Genomic DNA, 23,555 nt, shown 5'->3' on the forward strand with positions numbered 1-23,555 from the left:
GAAATGTGTGGAATGTAGAATTCATGGTTTTTTTTAATAGCTGTTAATTATTTAATAGCCGTACTTTAATGATTGAATCACAGGCAGAGGCGTAGGGAAGGAGGTGGGTGGGTACATGTGTCCCCGGGCGCCGACCCGAGGGGCGCCAAAATGGGTAGGACAAAAATAAAAAGCTCAGTTTAGCTGTAGTTTTGAATAATAACCAAAAAAAAAATATAAGGGGGCGGGGGCAATGTGGAAGTTTTTCCCCGGGCGCCGGGAGGGGTCTCTACGCCTCTGATTGCAGGCACTCTATAAGGCAAGGTATAGGGGTTAGCTCTGTAACATTAAATGCTGCTCGGTAAATATTGTAGCATAATTAATTAAAGAAATTAGCTGATTACTTTAAAAAGGTAAAACACTACTGCAATAGACAAACCAAGTTGATGTCAGATTTAGTGTTATGTTAAGAAAATTTTAACCGTATCGATATACGTATTCAGTTAAAATCAGATGAAGTATTTATTTCATCGATAGTCTTGTTTATTTTATTGAAACGTTATAAGCATAATATTTATTAATATACATAAAATTACTAGTAGTCTATGTTGACGCCACATAGTACACTGTCTTTCATATATTTGTCTTCGGGAGGGGGTGCGGGGGGGGGTGCTGAAACTCTTCGGGTGCGCATTTAATTTACCGGGAGGAAGGGGGATGGCGGACACGGGTTAAAGTATATATTTGTATATATTTTCTATATAAACTATATGTTATTTATATTTCGTCTGGGGGGTGGTGACCCCCCCCCCCCCTTTCCTTTTCCGAAGAGATTCCTGACGTAAACACAGTCTCTTTAATGATCGCCACACTGTTTTTCCTTCTTTACTCATCACAACATAAAAACAACCTCGCTCTGACCCGCTTTGACATCTGACCTTTGACCTCTCACTGACTTGTGTATAAACACAATATGCTTTATGTTGCTCGTCCACAGAGCCGTGTTGACGCTCCCCCTATGGGGCTGTTTCCCTTTCTCCCCCCGGGCATGCTAGTGATGTCAGACCTAGCGGCTAAACAATCCATTAACCCATTAAGCGCGGCCGACTAGTGATTTAAAGACCAGCCCGCTTTTTATGTCAAGATTTGATAGGTTTTTTTTTCTTAGAAGCACTCCGTTTAGGAATGGGGTTTATAAAAGCCTGTGAGAATTTTTGGAGGTGGTCCGTTTTGGAATTGATGGTGAAATTTTAGAGGCGCTAAATTTTAGGAATTGGGTTATATTAAGACGTTTTTAGAAGTACTCCAAATAGGAATAAGGATTTTTAAGGTAGTTAGTTTTTAGAAGCACTCTGTTTAGGAATTAGGTTTATGATGGTCTCGGATGGTTTTTAGAAGCTATCAGTTTAGGAATTTGGTTATTCAAGGTCGCTAGTTTTTTAGTAATCAGTGTAGGAATTAAGCTTGTGAAAGCACCTGATTATTTTTAAAAACGTGCATTCAGGAATTGAGCTAACAAAAGCAGTTAAATGTTTAAAAGTTCTTTTTTTTAGATTTCGGTATAATGAATGTTCGTACCATTATAATATATATCATCATGTGTTATCAGTGGCGTTTTAGCGAAACTTTAAAGGCTTGATCGATAATTAGTTTAATTCAGCTTTGATTATTTACTGTTTTAACGTAGCCTACATATAGACAATGGCTCTAAAATGTTTTTTTTTTACTGTTGATATTGGTGTTTGATCCCATATATATATTTGGAAATTCCAAAAACGTATTATATTAAATCCTCAAATTTAATATTCTTACTCTTATTTTTATCTATAACTGTTCGATATTCATATTGCTTTTAGTAAAGCTTTGTTTCAACTCATTTCTTTCTATTCTATATTTACATTGCCTTTAGTAAGGCTACCGATTCTAGTTCCAAATTGTATCTATTCCATGTTCACATTGCCTTTAGTAAACCTATCTTTATTACTTCCAAATATTATTTATTCCATATTCACATTGCCTTTTGTAAACCTATCTTTATTACTTTCAAATTTTATCTATTCCATATTCACATTGCCTTTAGTAAACCTATCTTTATGCTTCCAAATTTTATCTATTCCATATTCACATTGCCTTTAGTAAACCTCTTTACTACTTCCAAATTTTATCTATTCCATATTCACATTGCTTTTAGTAAGTCTACCTATATTACTTCCAAATTTTATCTATTCCATATTCACATTGCTTTTAGTAAGTCTACCTATATTACTTCCAAATTGTATCTATTCCATATTCACTTTGACAGTAGTAAACCTATCTTCATTATTTCCAAATTTTATCTATTCAATAGTCACATTGCATTTAGTAATTCTACCATCCCAAGCTGTATCTATTCCATATTCACATTGACTTTAGTAAATCTAGCTATATTATTTCCAAATTTTATCTATTCCATATTCACATTGCCTTTAGTAAGTCTACCTATACTGTACTAAACCTAAAGATAAGGTGAAAAAAATGGAGTTACTTTGTATCTAAGATGATGTTAATAAAACATCTTATCGTGGCATCTTCAAAGGCGGCCTAATCTGGCGTGATAGGGTCTGTGCTGGGATTTTGTTCCTATCATTCCCAGCGCCAGCGCGGAGAGATATCTGTACAGTTGAAAAGGGGAAAGAAAAATCAAGGGAGGTAAGAATTTAGAAAGGTGAAAAATCGGGGGGAAAGCTAAACCGGTTATGATTCATATTCAATAGCAGCGGTTCTAAAGTTGGTACTTTTTTTAAAAATGAAGTTTCCATTTGGACCCTTCGTTTTTTAAGCAAATGTAGGCATGGATTGTGATTTATACAAATAGCGTTGATAATATCTTGTAACTGATGGTTGTTATATATGTCATACAGAATAAATTGTGTACACACAAATAACAATATATATATATATATATATATATATATATATATATATATATATATATATATATATATATATATATAGGCAATATTTAACAGAATGTATATTCTTGATACTACTGACGATTTAAGATTTTTGCATAGGGCTTCAGCAATCAAATGTTTAATATTAGAGTAAATATACAGGGTCAACATTCAATCATTAAACAGCTTCTTACCAATAAACTGAATATATATATATATATATATATATATATATATATATATATATATATATATATATATATATATATATACCTTTAAAATCAATCACAGAACGTCGGCATGAGAGTGTTCAGTAAAATTAACCAGCGTCAAAGGGAAGTAATTTTCAGACCCAGAAATAGCCGTTCGTTATATATTTTTTTCCAATTATTGATAAAGTACTTGAAACCCGTTTTACATCAAGAAGGAGTAAGAAGAAAATCAATAATGTATCTCATGTCTTGTTATGCTTGCGTGTTGATGTCTACTGCTTACTGCCGTGTCTGGCGTTGATGTTTATAATTTATATGTTAATTATTAAATTTTAGAAATTTTTCGTACCCTTTTTTATATTATGTGGTTTTTTTAATCAAATATCTTACTTACATCACTTATAAGATCTCGTTTGAATGTATTTATTTGCTCTTTGATATCCATTAGAACTTAACAGCGGTTATTGTTTTTCAAACATAAGCATTAAATATTTAACACTTATATATAAACTCACACACATACACACACACGCACTTATAATATTAAAAAGTATAATCGTGTTGGCGACGTTGTCATAGCAACTGATTGTATTGCCTGTGACTGACGCATACAATGTTGCACCCTATTAACAAGAATAGCCTTGGAAGCCCTTTTTTCTTATGTCCAAGAGGAGTAATAAAATATATACATATGTAGTTTTATATATATATAACCATACAAAAATATTTTTATTTAATCCAAAAATGGTAGGAAGACTAAACTTTTATGATTAAGTTTAAATGATCAAAATGTAAAAATTTATTTCTATTTTTGAATACGAATTACATAAACAGTTTATAAAACACAAATCATCTGCTACAATTCAGTTTTAAACAACTTCGTCTTAAAATTTTAAGCGTCACGCCCCATTGTATCATATTACAATTTAAGTATAACCCCTTCACATCATTTCCCCCTCCCCCCCCCCCTCACCCAGCCTAACCCTTGGCGTGTGACATCATTGATGGACAACCAATGTTACATTATTTGACCTTTTATTTGAGTTATTTTATAGTTTCGTAATTTGCACTCATTAACTCTATCATCTGCATAACTGATATGCACTCATTCATATCGTTGTCTAGAAAAAGCACGTCAACGACAGAATACGAGACAAACTTCAATGGATAGAGCGAGATCGTTAAACGCATGTGCGAACACAGCCTCGTTTATAAATAGCAACACGGTGTGTCTAAAAATAGAACACGGCCGGAAGAAAGCTAAAAAAAAAATGCTGTGAATGAACGTTTGGACTCGGGAGAGGGGTGGGGTGTTGGTTTTTTTTGGTTTTTTTTTGGGGGGGGGGTTGGTTATTTTTTTTTTTTTTTTTTTTTTTTTTTTTTGTGAGTTCAAAAACTGTGACGGGAAACAAAGAAACCGGAGAAAAGGTACGAAAAGGATGTGGAAATACCTCCAGTATATTTAGCCACGTCGCCAGTCTCGCGTGAGGCGAGAAAACACGAGAGGCTTTTGGTGGTGGAGATCTGCTTGCCCGGTGTGACTAGACAGACATTGACTAGACAGACGTACCTAGACAGACATACCTAGGCAGACATGCCGAGGCACTATTTACATAAACAGATATTCCGGTACTTAGATTGACACAGATATATATAGCTTGACGTATTCGACTATGTTACACTGTTTGTCTTTCTTTCTTTCTATGACAGCGTTCGGGATAATTCAACTTGTGTTTTCGTACATGTTTTAACCTTCGTGTGTTTTATTCTCCGTTCATGTTTCATCATTCGTTCATGTTTCAACATTTGTCCATGTTTCAACATTTGTCCATGTTTCAACATTTGTCCATGTTTCAACATGTGTCCATGTTTCAAAATTTGCCCATGTTTCAAAATTTGTCCAATTTTCAACATTTGTCCATGTTTCAACATTTGTCCATGTTTCAACATTTGTCCATGTTTCAACATTTGTCCATGTTTCAACATTTGTCCATGTTTCAACATTTGTCCATGTTTCAACATTTGTCCATGTTTCAACATTTGGCCATGTTTCAACATTTGTCCATGTCTCAACATTTGTCCATGTTTCAACATTCTTCCATGTTTCAACTATCCTCCATGTTTCAACTATCGTCCATTTTTCAACTATCGTCCATGTTTCAACTATCGTCCATGTTTCAACTTTCGTTCATGCTCCCCGCTTATTTTGTGTTCATAACATTGGGTTCAAATATATTTTTGATTATGTATTCATATAACATTAATCTATACATGAAATATACTTTTACTTCATACTAGTGTAAACCAGTATCTAATCTTTAATTTAATATTTTAAATTAGATTGTTTGTTGTTAGATAAATGGTACTTTTTATTTAGTTCTTTGGCACAATTAAATCTCTTGTAGTACCGATAACTCTTCCTGTTTTGTTACAGTTATGTAACTATTTTACAAGCTGTTAAAGTTGGCAGAATATGATGTAGATTTAGAGTTTTCGGTACCTTTGCTATTGATATCATATCATGCTATCGAATACGGTGTTATGACTTATAGAAAAGTAGCTATGTAGTAACTCTAGTTGGAGTAGAATTTTCGGTACCTTTGCTATCGATACCATAGATTCGTATACGGTTTAATGACTCATAGAAAAGTACCTATGCAGTCATTCTAGTGGGAGTAACAAGAATAACAAGCTGACACAGCAAAACATCTGTAGGTACACAGTAACTCATAACCCCGCGTCATCTTCAATAAAAGAAATGATGTTACTTGGTGCGTCTTAGTACATCGCTCACTTTTTCGATAGTAGCTGGTATTTTAATGGGCAGACTACTCCGAAATTTAGGTTTTTAAAAAAATAGAAGGGCGATAATTCTCAAGTCAAGAGTTCACACTTTCACGCTTATCTTAGTGGCTGGGTTATAAAGATATTTAACGGTATCTTGGAAGATACCAAATTTCACATTGGTAGTTTGCAATGGTTCTAAAAAATTTATTTCATGGCTCTCTGTTAAAACTAGGGATAGGCATTTACCAAAACATTTACATACTAAGTAGCGTTACAAGGCGGAGGGGGGGGTGCGGTCAGCAACGGGTGACGCCATTTAGGAGTGACGCCAATTCAAAAAAAATCGTAAAATAAACTGTTAATGTATTTTGTTAAAAATAAAATAGTGGGGGAGGGGTGACACCAAACTGAAAATACAAAATGTGGAGGGGATGGGGTGACACCGCACCGACCTAGTGACGCCTCTGCATATATTTTCCACAGATGCTTGTTACTTTGTAACGACAATTTGCTGTTTTAATTATGTTATTGCGATTAAAAAATTAGCGCTTCTCATTTTTATAATAATAAAAATAATATATTAAACTCCAATTAAAATAATTAAATGGGTATATCATTCATTTTTCTTTGTTCTTGGATTTGTTTTCGTTCGGGTTTTTGTTTTATTTTGTTTTGTTTTGTTTTACTGTATCTTTATATTGTGGGAAAACGCTTATGGGCACCTGCAGACAGAATCATAGTAAAATCGGTTGTGTTTTTGTGTGTTTGTTTCTTTGTTTGTTTGTTTGTGTGGTTTTTTTTCGAATATGGTTAGTCGGTAATTGTTATTTTGTTCATTTCTCTCTCGATCCGTATGTACTTATTTGATTTCAGTTAACATAGTTTTTTTTTCTAATTGGTGATACCTAAATCGGGTAGGTGTAGTTCCCCACCCCCACCCTCACCCCTATCGTGATATCCCTAGTATTATTGCTATTCCACTCCGCTATTTTGGGTACCAATCCTAAAGTACAAGTCAGAGGCGTAGCGACCCTTCCCGGCGCCCGGGGACATACTTTCAATTTGGCGCCCCCCTCGAACTTTTCATTTGCACCCCCCCCCCTCAAACTTTCGATTTGCACCCCCCCCCCCTCGAACTTTTCATTTGCACCCCCCCTCAAACTTTCAAATTGGCGCCCCCCCTAAGGTCGGCGCCCGGGGGACATATGTCCCCCCCCCCTCGCTTCGCCTCTGGTACAAGTACACATAGTTAAGAACTACTGGTGTGTAAGTAGTATAGACCCGTGTCTTCGCTCCTCCATTACCCACCCTTTAACCCAAACCTTAGCCTAACACATCGTCTCTTCCCCTAATTCTTATTAAGGTTCGACTTTTTCAATTCCACCCCTTGAGGCTCTACAGGTAAGAACCATTCAAGTTGAGGATTGGTCTTTACCTGTGTTTTCATTCATCCATAACTGTTAAAAACCTTCAATCCACCCATTCAGTCTTCAGGTTCTAAGCTTGAAAACCATTGGTTTAGGATTGGCCTTTACCTGTTTCCATTCATCCATAGCTGTTCTTTCAATCGAATTTTAATGTTAACCTTCAAATCCACCCCTTCAGTTTTCAGTTTCTACGCTTAAGGACCAGTGAACTTCAGGATTGGTCTTTCTCTTTACCTGTTTTTCATTCATCCATAGCTGTCCCTCCAACTCATCTTCACCCCTAAAATAACAACCATCCCCATCTACCATCCTTTTGATCCTTTTGTACACCATCTTGACAAAATCCCTTCCGCACCAAATTAGCACCCATAAACTCTGACGCGCCACTCGCCTTTATCTGAGGATGATAAAAAACCTGGACACAAAGATGCGGCTTCTGCTTGTCTGAGATTTCATGGCCAGTTTGGCGTTTACAACTAAATTTTTGACATCACTTCTGTGCTTCTTTTCTGTTTGTGTTTTTTTCTTTTCTTTTTTTTTTTAGATAGTGGGGTGGTTGGAACATATCGTTATTCTTATCAATGATATCGTCAGTTTCATTTCACGGAGAAAAGTAGTGCTTTTTGTTATTTCAAGTTGTACTTGGCCCACCTTTTCTTTATCGTCTCCCGGGACTCGTATCTCCCGTCTATGGAGGAATTGTTTTTATTATCGTTACAGTACTCGGTACAAACGTGTTATGAATCTCTGGGTCATATCATCCATTTTTTGAGAGTTTAGGTCCTAACATCCATCTTTGGGCATTCAGGTCCTAACATCCATCTCTGAGCATTTAGGTCTTAGCATCCATTTTCGAGCCTTTAGGTCCTAACATCCATCTTTGAGCCTTAAGGTCCTATCCATCTTTTAGCCTTTATTACCTACAATTCATCTTTGAGAATTTAGGTACTACCATCCATCTTTGAGAATTTAGGTCCTACCATCATTATTTTAGTCTTTAGGTCCCATCATTTTGGTATTTTAAAATCTTGAAAATAGGCCCAAAAAAATAGACGCCATGTTTTTTGTAATCAATGGGAATCATATTCACAACAAATAATTTAGTTCGAAAATTCATATCTCTCCCTGGCTAATGAGACTCCGAATTTGAAGTGAGAGAGATAACGAGACTTACTAGCCCTATTATGAATTATTAGAGTACTTTGAGTGATCAAAAACTTGTCCGAAAACTGTCCATGAATTAAGAGTTTTCTGACAATGTTAAGTGGTTGAATTTGTACATGATATATTTTTTTAAAAGTGCAAGAAAAATCATAGTGATCAGAAAACTATCAATACATAATGAATAATGAGACAACTGTGCGATCACAAAACTGAACATGAACAAAACCTGTGAGCATCATTCAAATGGATCAATGAACAAGCAACATGGCGTCTTAGTTATCACTCACCAGGATCAAATGATAAGTCCCCCTCCTACCCTCACCCTACCCCGCTACTACTTTTGCCTAATTTTTTTACTTCCTCTTGCCCCATTACACAGCCTATATGTCTAGGCCAGGGGTTTTCAACCCTGTGCCCGCGGGCGCCATGGCGCCCGCCGAACGATTCGTGTGTGCCCGCCTCTCACTATTCGACAGAGACAAAAAAAATTTCATAAACATTATTGAAAGGTTGAAGGGAATGGAAATCAAAAGTTTAAGGGGGGGGGTGTAAATCAGAAGTTTGAAGGGGGGGGTGCAAATCGAAAGTTTTGTCCCCGGGGTGACGGTAAGGGTCGTTACGCCTCTGGAAGGAGTTTGTCGATTTAAAATAGGTGGTGCCCGCCACCCTACCGATATTTTAGAATGTGCTCTAAAGTAAAAAAGGTTGGGAACCCCTGGTCTAGGCTATACATCTATGATTCACACATACACCCGAAGCTTCTAAATTGCCAAATTGAATTTGTTATATATAATAAATTTTTGATATCCTGAGCTTTAATCACGAAAATAAAACATCATTAAAAAATATAAACACATCCGGATATTACTAACAGATTTTTTCACCCCCCCCCCCCCTCCCCTCTCTACCCGTTTTGCACAGACGTTTGAAATCAATCATTTTCGCACATGCAATCATAATTAATGGAACCCATGTGTAGATATTCTTTCATGTGGCGACACCTGATATCGGTCTGGTTCTGCCTTGAGGTACGTCTAGGAGAGTGGGGTGGGGGGGGGGAGGGATTAGGGTGTGAGCATTGTATGCACGTGCATAGGTGAGTCCGTTACATACAGATTGATATATCGCGTGCTCTTGTTGTGGTTTAAACTGTGTTCACATGTCTGGTCCATAAAATGGGTAATATATATATATATATATATATATATATATATATAGATATATATATATATATATATATATATATATATATATATATATATATATATATATATATATATATATATATATCCTGGGGAACTTGAAACTTCCGCGGGAGGCTTAAAGTTTATATTTTCTAAATTATTTATTGTATATATTTTTCTATTTCGTTTGGAGGGGGGAGTAAACGTGCGATACTTAAATTGACCCTGTCACCGTCCATACCAGCTCAGCACACCATCCACATCCCTCACCCTTTTCATACACACCCCCGTACCCTCCCATCCCATATTGTCAACAACACAACGGCACACACACAAAAAATCGCCTCTCGACAAAGCGCCACTTCTGATTGGATAATAAGGTGACAGGGATGGAAACAGCGCGTGCTAATTGCGTCACTTCCCACAGATCTCGCACAGCGGTGAACTTCTCGCGTAACCTTGTCTCAAAACTACACCACCCTTTTTCCCCCCTCCCCACAGAATCATCTCAACCTCCAACCCCGTCTCGTCTTTGTTTTAAGGAATCTGATCTTTTTTTTTTCTCCGTCTTCTACTTTATCTTTTGTTCTTAAATCTATTGTGTAGATCTCTTGTCCATCCTCCCCCCCCCCCCCACACACACAAGCCCTCCCTCCCCACACACACACAGAGACACACACAATCCCCCCCCCTCCCCGCCCTCCTTTCTGCCACACACATACCATGTCTTGCAAATCCTGGATCAGCTTCTTGTTTTTAGAAGGGCTGGTTTCATATTTCTAACAAATATACCAGTATCCTTTGTACACCTCCCCCCCCCCCATCCCCACCCCCTCCTCTAGATATTAACTCTATTATTATTTTTTCACGACCGTGCCTACCATAGAAGCGATATTTTACTAGACAACTGAATCCTCGGCCTGCGATATGAAGCGAACATGACTCATAAGCGTGAGTTGTGGCCCTTGGAAGATTTTGTTCAGTCCAGTATAGAGTTCATTGCCCGTGCTTTCTCTCTTTCATGTTCTGGTATTGTAAGGGCTCTTATAGTTTTCCTCCGTTTTCTTATACCAGAAGAGGTTATAATTTGAAGAGATACAAGATCTATATATAATATACATACATAAAGCCCATATATATATATATATATATATATATATATATATATATATATATATATATATATATATATATATATATATATATATATATATATATATACTTTTAAATGTATAACATAAATTTTGCATACGTTATATCTATACATAAATATATAGATACAATAGATACATATATGTACACTTATATGTACTTGTTTATGTATATTTATATGTATACATATGTATGTATATACATATACATATATATACATGCATATTCATATGCATAATTATAAATGTATAAATATATAGAGAGAGGATAATAGAAAGATATATATATATATATATATATATATATATATATATATATATATATATATATATATATATATATAAATATATATAAATTTGCAAAAGTGACTCACGAAATACAAAAACTGACAATGTGTGCTCGCTTACAAGTGCCCACCTTCAAAAGGAGGCCATTAATCCTTGTCTCTTCTGTATGTCTAGCGACGCTCATAACGAGGCTTTTAACTGCGTAAAGAAACGCTCAAAGTTATTGCTGGTCGCTCCTTAATGTTGTATTTTTTTTCCTCTCAATTTTCCGGTTCTCATTACTCAAGGTGTAGGTTCTAATTTAATGGTTTTCTTAGAGAAAGCAGACACGTTTTATTCTCTGCTGTGTAAGGTTTATGTATGGGACTTGTGTCTGATGTGATATACGTCGGGATGGCTATTCGGTATCTTGTTAAGGGTGTTTTAAAATTCTGTTTATATTACTTGGGGTAGAGTTTGGGTTGGGGAGATTGGCCATAAGTATGGGGGAGGGGGGAGACTAGCCTAGAGTAAGGGAGACTGGCCAACAATAGAGGAAATTGGTCTAGGGTAAGGGAGCCTATCCTAGGTTTGGGGGAGACTAACCTAGGTTTGGGGGAGACTAGCCTTGACTATGGGAAACTAGTCTAACTAGGGGAGATTAGCTTAGAGTAGGGGAGACTAGCCTAGAGTAAGGCAGACTAGCCTAGAGAAGGGATGAGACTAGCCTAGAGTTGGGATTAGACTAGCCTAGAATAAGGGAGACTAGCCTTAAGTCGGGGAGACTAGCCTAGAGTATGGGAGACTAGCCTAGAGTAAGGCAGACTAGCCTAGAGTTGGGATGAGACTAGCCTAGAATAAGGGAGACTAGCCTTAAGTCGGGGAGACTAGCCTAGAGTATGGGAGACTAGCCTAGAGTAAGGGGAGACTAGCCTAAAGTAAGGGAGACTAGCTTAATAAATAATTACATTATTTTAATTATCATAATCTAATTACACACATGCAATATCTCATTAAACTTGACCGCCGTTTGCGCTATACACATCCTTGTAATTTGTCGAAACGTCTATTTCGTCAGCTATGCCAAATTGTGTTTACTGAGTACGGATAAACCACAGTAGAAAGTTTATTATGAGCATAGGTTATAGCAGTCAATACGCTTCACAATCATGTAAACACATTTAAACCTTTATTATAACATTCGACTGCTTATTGGAGTGCATATGTTTGCATTAACGTGATAGCGAGAAGAATTCATATTGTATGTCTTCAATTACCATTCGTTCGGGTAATTCTGTTATAGGAATGTCTGTTATTTTAATGTGTGTTATTTTAATGTCTAATATCTGAATGTCTGTTGTTTGAACGTCTCTTGTTTTTCCACAGACGAATTGCTTCCAGACATTAATTATTGCCAAACTGTTATTGATTTTTAAATGGCGTCGAATGTTGAACTCTAATGTTTTGTGTTAGTTGATGTAATGTTATTTTTGGCCTGGGTTTTTGCCGACCAAAATAGGCGTCCGACATAATCAAATCTCCATTTTGATATATAAATTAATAAAATGGTGTTAATATAATTTGGTTATTATCTTTAAAATGTTATTTTTTATTTAATGTAGCCTTTCTAGTATAATACTATACTGTTGGGGAAAAAAACGAAGGCGGAATAATGTGATTGTTTCTTTTTTTTTTTGTGGGGGGGGGGGGGGGGTTACGTTTATTTTTTATTTCTTTAAATTGTCTGTTGTTACTGTCTGTGGAAGAAATATGTTTGTTTTATAAGCATCGTTGGTTTTTACTGCAACATATTACAAAGAATAATGAGACAGATAAAGAATTATGCATGGCTGTAGCACTTAATATGTAGCGATTTGCAGTGTGTACTAATCGAAGCGTATTGCCATTGTACAGAACAACTATGATTAAACTTAAAAATGTTATTTACCGCAAAAGCAATTTGCTTACTTAGAAAAAGCTTTGTTATTGAACCAAAACAAATGCTTACTTGAAAAATATGCTTTAATACAAAACCAATATGCTCATTTCAAAATATGTTTTGCTACAAAAACAATACGTTTACTTAAAATATAATTTGCAAAGAAAAAAATTATTACCTAAAATATGCTTTGCTGCAAAACCAATATTCTAACTTGAGAAACTATCGTTTTCTGTAAAACCAACTGCTTGTTCTATAATAAGAAATCTGCTTGGTAAAATCTAATATCTTACTCGTAAACTACTGTTCTCTGTAAAACCAATTGTCCCACAAATACTTGAGGAATATATTTAAATACAAAAAAATACAACATGAGGTAACCAACTCAAGAATAAATGTTTTCGTCTGTTTCTTTTAATATTCTTATCTATCAGAACAGGTTTCAGGTTTAACAACGGTAGCCGCCCTTGTTCCGCGACTCCTTGCATTATTTCCCTTTTTCTTAAACATTCTTATCCATCTGAACAGGTTTCAGGTTTTCAACAACGCTAACCGCCCTTGTTTCTCGACTCCTTGCATTATTTCCCTTTTTTATCGTCTATGTTACGTCATGCGCACTGCCTACCTGTTGCTCACGTCTGCCATGCACATGTTGATTACATAACTCATAGGCGTGTCCAGGTATTGATCTACTCTATAGGGCTTTTTAATTAACCTTGTGATGTCAGCAAAAATGGTTCACTTTCTCGTAAATTTAATCCCTTTCTGTTTTTCTTCCGTTGATTAATAATTCACTTTCCTCAATAAAATGTATACTATAATTTAAAAAGTAAGCTTACTAGTGAAATATTAGTTATTTTTAATGCTTAATGTGGGCTCTATTTGGTTTTTAAACGCAATAAAAAGGAATTTCAAATATGCTCAAGTTAAAATAAAACCTAACTACGTAACGGCTAGAACACTTTTTTTCCCCGCCTCAGACATGTAATTTACAGCGTCAGTTGTGTGTTCGCTTTAGTATTACAGTTTTCATCACAGTCTTGTGAGGACTGATACAGATTTACAATAGTAATATTTCTTTCTTACTTGTAGCCTACTTTCGTTCATTTAAGATGGTTTACTTATACATAGATCTAATACAAAACGTCTAATTATTTTTAAAAAAATGTAAAAAAAAATTTAAAATAAATAAATAAAATACATTTTTTTTAAGGAACAATTTAGTTTTTTGTTGTTTTTTTTTTTTTTTGAATACATTTGAAAAGTCATTTTTATTTGAATATCTACATATCTACAGGTAACAAAACACTGTATATTTAAAAAAACAACTTGCTTAGTTAAGTTAACTAATCATCCTCTTGTTGAAATCTTGCCAAAGTTAAAATACTAGGTAGTAAGCATACAAAATAAATGTATGTGAATGCTAAAATATAGCACTTACTACAAGTACAGACTACCTTGCTAATTCACAAGAAATTAGATTTTGTTCCAAAACATACATTGACATTTCAAAGGAAAATATTAATGTTCAACTTTTTTCTCACACAATTATAAAAAGACATTAATAAGACTGTACAATGGGGGTAGCTGGTAAATTTTTCCATGGATCATCCAACATACTTGAAGAAATGTAATCTTGGATGTTGTTCATACTCTTTTGCCTTCGCGAATTTGGTCTAGCAAATTCACTCTGGAATCCAGTTGCAGGGGAGCTCTGGTACCCTCTGGCTGGAGTGTGAGGGCTGTAGTTAGCAGGGGACTGAAAGTGGGATCTCTGCTGGTTTGGGCTAGTAAACTGCCCTCTGCCCTGTGAAATACTGCTTGGGCTAGTAAACTGCCCTCTGCCCTGTGAAATACTGCTTGGGCTAGTAAACTGCCCTCTGCCCTGTGAAATACTGCTTGGGCTAGTAAACTGCCCTCTGCCCTGTGAAATACTGCTTGGGCTAGTAAACTGCCCTCTGCCCTGTGAAATACTGCTTGGGCTAGTAAAGTGTCCCCTGCCCTGTGAACCACTATTGGGACTAAAACTGGATCCTACATTCTGGAATGGATTATTATTGCTGAATTTTTTCCCACTGTCCTGAAATGGGTTTCCCTGGCTAAAGTTTTGACAGGGTTTTGGGAAAGTCTTTGTCGTACTGTCATTCTGAGACCTGTCTTGACTGATGTGGCTGGGACTGGTTTCTGCCTCTGTTATGTGTGTAGGGATTTTGCCTATGCCCACGCATGGAATTTTGAGTACGTTCTTGTGAATTGTTGCCTATAGGACTGCTCTGGAGTGAACTGGAAGCCCCAGATGCAGGAGATCCCCATGATGGTGGCATTGAAGAGGCCATTTATTTACTAATAGATCTAGAATCTAGATCCCGTACAGCGACTTGTAACTTTAAAGATCAAGATCTAATGATTAGATTAAGATTTATCTCTAATATCTAGATCTATATCAGGGGTCGGCAACCTGCGGCTCGCGAGCCGCATGCGGCTCTTTTGATATCAAGATGCGGCTCTCCAGCTCCTTGAACAAATACTAATAATCTTAATAAAAAATTAAATATTTAATATTTTAAAAAATGTTAGTGGCCCTTTAAAACCATGGAAATTTTGAAAATTTTAACTTTTGGCTCTTCCGCTTCAAAAGGTTGCCGACCTCTGATCTATATTATCAATAATCTAGATCTAGTCTAAACTAGATTCTAGATCTAGGCCTACTCGGTTCCTGGTTTGCGTTTAGTCAATTTAGAAAAGCAAAAAGAGGGATCTCCTGGAAAAACCAATCAGAATTTAAATGATAACTGCGACTAAAATAATTTTTTCCGATTCTTTTTCTATGGGGTACATTCAAGATTTAGAATTAGAAAAATACACATTTTAATTTTTTTTCTTAAAAGTCGTTAAAATCATTATACTCAAAAATTATTTTATACTGCTACTAAAAATGTTTCGCTGTTTGTAAAAAGTGGAGACTACTTTTATATTTAATTCCTTTGTACTATGTTGTATCAGAAGTCGGAGGGATAGTTGTTTCCCCTGACAATGAATGTCTGTACCGGGGCTTTCCAAAGGGACGTAATCTTGTTCCTTCTGACTTATCTGATATACTCGCAGAGGTGTGCCAGAACTGCACTTGTGTTCTGCTGCTCACCGTCTTTTGTATCTCACTGTGGGGGTTCTCAAATTGTTGGGGTGGGGAGGGGGGAGGCATCAGTTTTATTGTACGGATGTTGGTTCTACAATAATCTCTCTTAATTATGTGTGCATAAAATTGATAAGTTGGAAAGTTGTGGTTAAGTAAATAGCTCAAATCTTTTGTGTTGGTTCTTATGTTGGTTATTATGATCTGCCTGAGACTACATAGCTTTGGCAGATAAAAGTTGTTTTACTTGATAGTCAGACATAAACACACACACACACACACATATATATATATATATATATATATATATATATATATATATATATATATATATATATATATATATATATATATATATAATGGGACGGTGTGGCCTAACGGTAGAGCGATAGACTGCCTACCCGAAAGTCTCGAGTTTTAATCTCTGTTGAAGTCAATAGAACGCGCCTGAGTTAACCCAGCTCTGATGAGTACCTGGTAAAGGAAAGGCGGCTGGGCATAATGCTGGTCACACTATCCCTTCGTATGCCTTGATCAAAGAAACAGGTGAACTCTACTTTACTTGCCCCATGGACCATCAGGTTCGAAATGGGAAATAATTCGTGTTTAAAGGCTGTTACGTAAAAATATTCACATATTGAATGAATGTAAAAAAAAAAATGTTTTTAAAAAGTGATGAGATATATGGCGCGAGATTATTAGTTTTTCAGCTAGATAATATCATATATCTTTCTATGTATAAAGACAGATTTCCTGCTATGCAAACGTCCATTGTTTATTTATATTACCACAACTGATCTAAAAACCTGCACACACCAGATACTAATTACATCACTACGCGATAGTCACACTTTACCTCGACCTCCTACGGTATTCTCTTGTATGAGCTATATCTACTGTTGCCATGCTTTAGCAACGTGCGAACGTCATTACTTCAGTGGTTCTTAAACTATTTCACGCTGGACTTTGTAGAAGAAAAATAACGTATGTGTTAGATTAACAGTTTTAGTATTCCCCACCCCGTTCCAACAACTAGCACAGTTTTGTCTGAAGTCTTGGTCCATACTTTTGAATATCCGGTTTAGACTAGAGTCATTGACTTTCGTTTTATCCAGTTCAAAATTAGGCTATTCGGTTTTTTTTTTCGTCTTTTTTTTTTCTATTTTTTAAAAATAAATTGTATGAAATTAGGATTTTTTTTATCCTGAACTTACTTTTAGAAATACTGTAAGACTTCGAAAAGCCATCCCTAATGTGTTGTGTAGGTCGACGCGAAGCCTGCTAGTTATCTAGATAAAATGGATGTATAGTTCCTGGCATTGGCACATGGGTAATCAAATATCACTAGATATTCTTCAATAGTTGGGTAGAGGGTGGGGGGGGGGGTCTTATTGAACTAGGGAAGAGGGGGTAGATGGTCTTATTGAACTAGGGAAGTGGGGATAGGGGGTCTTATTGAACTTGGGAAGAGGGGGTAGATGGTCTTATTGAACTAGGGAAGAGGGGGTAGATGGTCTTATTGAACTAGGGAAGAGGGGGTAGATGTTCTTATTGAACTAGGGAAGAGGGGGTAGATGGTCTTATTGAACTAGGGAAGAGGGGGTAGATGTTCTTATTGAACTAGGGAAGAGGGGGAAGATGGTCCTATTGAACTAGGGAAGAGGGGGTAGATGGTCTTATTGAACTAGGGAAGAGGGGGAAGATGGTCTTATTGAACTAGGGAAGTGGGGGTAGATGGTCTTATTGAACTAGGGAAGAGGGGGTGAGCGTCTTATTGAACTAGGGAAGAGGGGGTAGATGGTCTTATTGAACTAGGGAAGAGGGGGTAGATGGTCTTATTGAACTAGGGAAGAGGGGGTGAGCGTCTTATTGAACTAGGGAAGAGGGGGTAGATGGTCTTATTGAACTAGGGAAGAGGGGGTGAGCGTCTTATTGAACTAGGGAAGAAGGGGTAGGGGGGTTATTGAAACAGGGAATAAGGGGTAGGGGGTCTTATTGAACTAGGGAAGAGGGGGTAGGGGGGGGGTTATTGAAATAGGGAATAAGGGGTAGGGGGTCTTATTGAACTAGGGAAGTGGGGTATGGATCTTATTGAACCAGAGGGGGTAGGGTTCTTATTGAACCAGAGGGGTAGGGGTCTTATTGAACCAGAGGGGGTAGGGGTTTTATTAAACCAGAGGGGGTAGGGGTCTTATTGAACCAGAGGGGGTAGGGGTCTTATTCAACCAGAGGGGGTAGGGGTCTTATTGAACCAGAGGGGGTAAGGGGTCTTATTGAACTAGAGAAGAGGGGGTGGGGTCTTATTGAACTAGGGAAGTGGGGGTAGGGGTTCTTATTGAACTAGGGAAGTGGGGGTAGGGGGGTCTTATTGAACTAGGGAAGTGGGGTAGGGTTTTTTTTTGAAACAGGGAATAGAGGGTAGGGGGTCTTATTGAACTAGGGAAGTGGGGTATGGATCTTATTGAACCAGAGGGGTAGGGTTCTTATTGAACCAGGGAAGAGGGGGTAGGGGGGTCTTATTGAACTAAGGAAGAGGGGTAGGTGGTCTTATCGAACCAGAGAAGGCCGGGGTCGTATGGAACCAGTGGGGGTCTTATTAAACCAGGGAAGGGGTCTGGGGGTGGGGGTCTTATCGAACCAGGGCCTGGTGACATTCACAAGACAAAATGTCGAAAAGATTTCCTGACGAAATGTCGTAGAGATTTCCTGACAAAATGTCGTAGAGATTTCCTGACGAAATGTCGTAGAGATTTCCTGACGAAATGGCATAGAGATTTCCTGACGAAATGTCGTAGAGATTTCCTGACGAAATGTCGTAGAGATTTCCTGACAAAATGTCGTAGAGATCTCCTGACGAAATGTCGTAGAGATTTCCTGACGAAATGTCGTAGAGATTTCCTGACGAAATGTCGTAGAGATTTCCTGACAAAATGTCGTACAGATTTCTTGACGAAATGTCGTAGAGATTTCCTGACGAAATGTCGTAGAGATTTCCTGACGAAATGTCGTAGAGATTTCCTGACGAAATGTCGTAGAGATTTCCTGACGAAATGTCGTAGAGATTTCCTGACGAAATGTCGTAGAGATTTCCTGACGAAATGTCGTAGAGATTTCCTGACAAAATGTCGTAGAGATTTCCCGACGAAATGTCGTAGAGATTTCCTGACAAAATGTCGTAGAGATTTCCTGACAAAATGTCAGACAGATTTGCCGATCCGATGTAAGGATTTGGATGATGCCAGCCGATGTTCTTACGAGGGTGGGGTGGGCGCGGATTTAAGATTAAATAGATAAGCAAAAACTGTTTATGGACAAGCAAAAGCACATTCGTTGAGAATCGTTAGTTATAAAAATGTGTATATGAACACAAGTAGACGATTTAGTAAGGTTGATCGTCCAGTATTTTGTCACATTGTTATACAGCTGGGTTTTTTTTTTTTAACTTTATTTCAGTTTTAGGTTGATTATTTAATCTTTTGTATATCTGTACAACATATTTTTAATGTAATATTAAGTAGGATAAGATAAGATTTTTTTTTACTTTTTAATAAAATTTTAAACGGTTTATTTTTATCCAGTTTATTATTCTTAGCCACCTTGGGATTCTGCCATTTGCTCTTGTTTATCGAATGGTGGCCTGTTTGGGGAATTCTTTTTTCTTTAGGTCTCTGTCCGTTGAACATCGTCAGTTAAGCTGTGTGCAATTGTTTTTTTTTTTTTTCATATGGGTTAAAAGATTTATTTAAGTGATTTTTTTTTTTTTTTTCAATGGGTGGAATTACTTCTAGATCTTGTTGTTTCGTTGTTGTTTTATAACTTTCTTTCTATTTTGTTTTACTAAATATTCTTTTTCCTAAGTATGTTTATTGCATAATTTTTATTTTACTTTCTGTTTTTAACAAAGTATCGTCTTTCTTTATTTCCAGCTCTCCACACTACGCCTGCCCTGAGGTGATACGGGTAAGACAACAATTCTTACATTTAAGTTACAGCCTAGCACTGTAAGAAAACAATACAACAAGTGTTTCTTTCAGGCAACGCCCCACCCCCTCCCCCCTACACCCCCCCCCGCCACCGAAGCAAGTCTACGCCCCCCTCCCCCGAACGAAATAGAATTAATATAGAATATATACTTTTACCTTAGTGTGTCGTCGTCCCCACCCCCCGGAATTTTATTTTTATTGTTTCTTCTCTTCGACAATTAATGGTTTCTAACGTGAAGTCTGTGTCTGCCAGAAAGTCTGTCGATTTCCTGAGTAACTACTGGTACAACTTATTTAGCCCCGAGTGTGTGTGTCTTACTATGTGGTCGGCTTGTATAGATCAATGCAGTCGGTTTTCATAGATATATGGGGTCGGCCTTCACATGTGGGTGGTCTTTATAGATTGATTTGACCGGCCTTTACATGTAGTCGGCCTTTACGTGTGGTCGGCCTTTACATGTGGTCGGCCTTTACATGTGGTCGGCCTTTACGTGTGGTTGGCCTTTACGTGTGGTTGGCCTTTACGTGTGGTTGGCCTTTACGTGTGCTTGGCCTTTACGTGTGGTCGGTCTTTACGTGTGGTTGGCCTTTACGTGTGGTTGGCCTTTACGTGTGCTTGGCCTTTACGTGTGGTCGGTCTTTACGTGTGGTCGGTCTTTACGTGTGGTCGGTCTTTACGTGTGGTTGGCTTATACATACGTGTGAGTGGTGTTAACATGTGACCGGCCTTTATAGATCGATGTGATCGGCCTTTATAGATTGATATGATCGGCCTTTATAGATCGATATGATCGGCCTTTACGAGTCAGTGGTCTTCACATGTGGGCGGCACCACAGTCCTTTTCCAAGACTTGCCGTGTCTAAGCCAGTCTCAGCTATGCCCAGTCTTTCCGTGTTTTTCAAACCTCGGCTACCATAGTCGATAGTTCTTGCCCATCTCCTGAGTCCCGGGCTATTGAACGTGTAGTCTTAAATAACAGCTTCTATGGTGGTTATTTTTATAGGCGTAAACCACAGAGGCGTAGCGATGGGGGAGCAGGGGGGGCATATGTCCCCGGGCGCCGACCTTAGGGGGCGCCAAAATGGGTTGTAAAAACAAATTTAAATGTCATTTTAGCTGCATTTTTGCAGTTTGAGGGGGGGGGGGTGCAAATCGAAAGTTTGAGAAGGGGGTGCAAACTGAAAATTTGCTTCGGAGGGGGGCGCCAAATTGAAAGTTTGTCCCCGGGCGCCGGGAAGGATCGCTACGCCTCCGGTACACCAAAAACATCAAGCTTAATAAATAATAATAGCTAATAAAACATTTTTAAAACATAATAAATTTGTATAATACCCAATTTTTATATTTTATTCAAAATAAGAAAATACGCTGTCATTGCAGTTTTCCATTTGAAAAAAAAAACATTACCAACTACCATTTGCTATAGGCCTGCAGTGCATAATATTCCACTCTTTGGAAAAAAAAACCCACCGCTTTTCAGTTTACTAAAATAAACAACACATGTAAATCAAATTAAGCGTTTCCATCTTTCAGTTCAAAAAGAAAATGGAGGAAATCAACTGGAATCCCATGAGAAATGCCGATTCAGCATCTTATATACAATTATTATAAAAAGCATTTTTTTTTCTACATCGATAAAGAGAAAAAAAATATCTTAGATTTCAACTCGATGCAGATAATTTAACACTAAACTTATCAGACTCCACGTTAAGATTTTTATTTACTTTAACATTGCTAGCGATCTTAAAACAACGTTGATTAATGTGTGTACTTTTATAGCGTTTTTACAGCACTTGAGAATTGGTAGTAGTACTCGAAAACTGGTAGCAGCTATCGAGATTTGGTTATATTATTATATTTGGTTATCATAACTTTCAAGACGTAAAAAAAACACCTGAGCAGTCTACTCCAACGCCTAGATATAACTTGATCCTCTTCAGTGAACTCGACGAGTCCTTACACTCACCTTGCCCGGCCTTTTATACGATAGTGTATCTAAATATACGTGAAATTTTACTGGCACGAGCGCGAACTCTTGAGATGCTCGGTGTTGCCTTGATGTGTGGCGAGGGCTCTGACCTTCAGAGTGTGGTCTCTTAACGAAGAGCCTTTCTCTGTCATCAATTTTAAGCTAACCCGAGTGCACTGCTGTTCGTTCAACTTCTGAACTTTAACCCCCGGATTTCATTTATAATACCTGATTTTATTTACATACGTTGGTGTTGCTTATCAAGATCAGCCGTATCAATATACAGCGTTATTTCATGCACTGGCTGGACAAAGGTGCAGAGGAAGTTATTGTGAAGACCTAACAATATGGATATACAAAGATTACGATATCTAATAGACACCGATAAACAAAACTACAGCGATGGCTTATGGGACTTGCGGGAGAAAACATCATTGCTAACTCCAAGAGCCCCAAATGCGAATCCCCGGGCAGATGAGGCTCGTTAGCTGGGACCAGCAACCCATCAAGGAGAGAAAACTAAAAAAAAAACCAAACAACGGCTGCCTTGTATATTGTTCTTTGTTAAACAAAGACTATGGAGGCAAATCCAAAAAGAAAAGCAGGCTGAAATCGGAGTTAACTGGCAATATAGCGCATAACACATTAACACATAATAGCTAAATATGTTTGAGGAAATCAGAGGCGTAGCGACCCTTCCCGGCGCCCGGGGACAAACTTTCGATTTGCACCCCCCCTCGAACTTTTCATTTGCACCCCCCCCTCAAACTTTCGATTTGCACCCACCCCCCTCGAACTTTTCATTTGCACCACCCCTCAAACTTTCGATTTGCGATTTGCACCCCCCCCCCTCGAACTTTTCATTTGCACCCCCCTCAAACTTTCAATTTGGCGCCCCCCCCCCCCTAAGGTCGGCGCCCGGGGACATATGTCCCCCGCCCCGCCCCCTCGCTACGCCTCTGGTCCGATTCCATTTCCCCAAATCAGCATCAATAACCAAAAGCATACCCTTACCCGAAAATGGATAGAATATCTTATTTAAATTATAAGCATACGGTATTATTATAAAACCGATAACGTAACAAAAATACAAAGATGCCTATTGTAAAGAAACGACCGCTGATTCTAGAACTAGACAGGATCCGATGCTCCACATTAAAATCACTCCCTCACCTGAAACAGGTAGAACGTTGTACTCACTGCTCGTGATAAAGTTGGTGAGTCACTAGGTAAATACTTTATTATTTTCTCATATGAAATCACTCGGCAGAACTAGAATAGTGTTTTTGTTTTATTCCGTTCTGCTGCTGTACATACCAAGGGTGGTAGAGGACAGTATGACTGTGTCGTGATCTATATAGTCAAGGTTCTTTCAGACATTTTCCGGGGGAGGGTCGCACTTAAAATGTCAGAGGGCGGACACTTT

At 37.6% G+C, this 23,555-nt stretch overlaps 1 protein-coding gene across 8 annotated transcripts in view; it reads left to right on the forward strand.

Annotated features, from left to right (window-relative positions):
- Window positions 1-23,555, forward strand: part of LOC131958481 (serine/threonine-protein kinase BRSK2) — a 171,271-nt gene that overhangs the window by 121,279 nt on the left and 26,437 nt on the right. For all 8 annotated transcript variants that reach the window (XM_059323549.1, XM_059323554.1, XM_059323553.1 and 5 more), the window contains one exon: window positions 20,103-20,136. In XM_059323549.1, the coding sequence (XP_059179532.1) occupies window positions 20,103-20,136 (34 nt within the window). The remainder of the gene's footprint in view (window positions 1-20,102; window positions 20,137-23,555) is intronic.

The sequence above is a fragment of the Physella acuta genome, unplaced genomic scaffold, assembly GCF_028476545.2.
Source record: "Physella acuta isolate Inbredline_101_S28 unplaced genomic scaffold, ASM2847654v3 ptg001329l, whole genome shotgun sequence".
Taxonomy (NCBI): Eukaryota; Metazoa; Mollusca; class Gastropoda; family Physidae; genus Physella; species Physella acuta.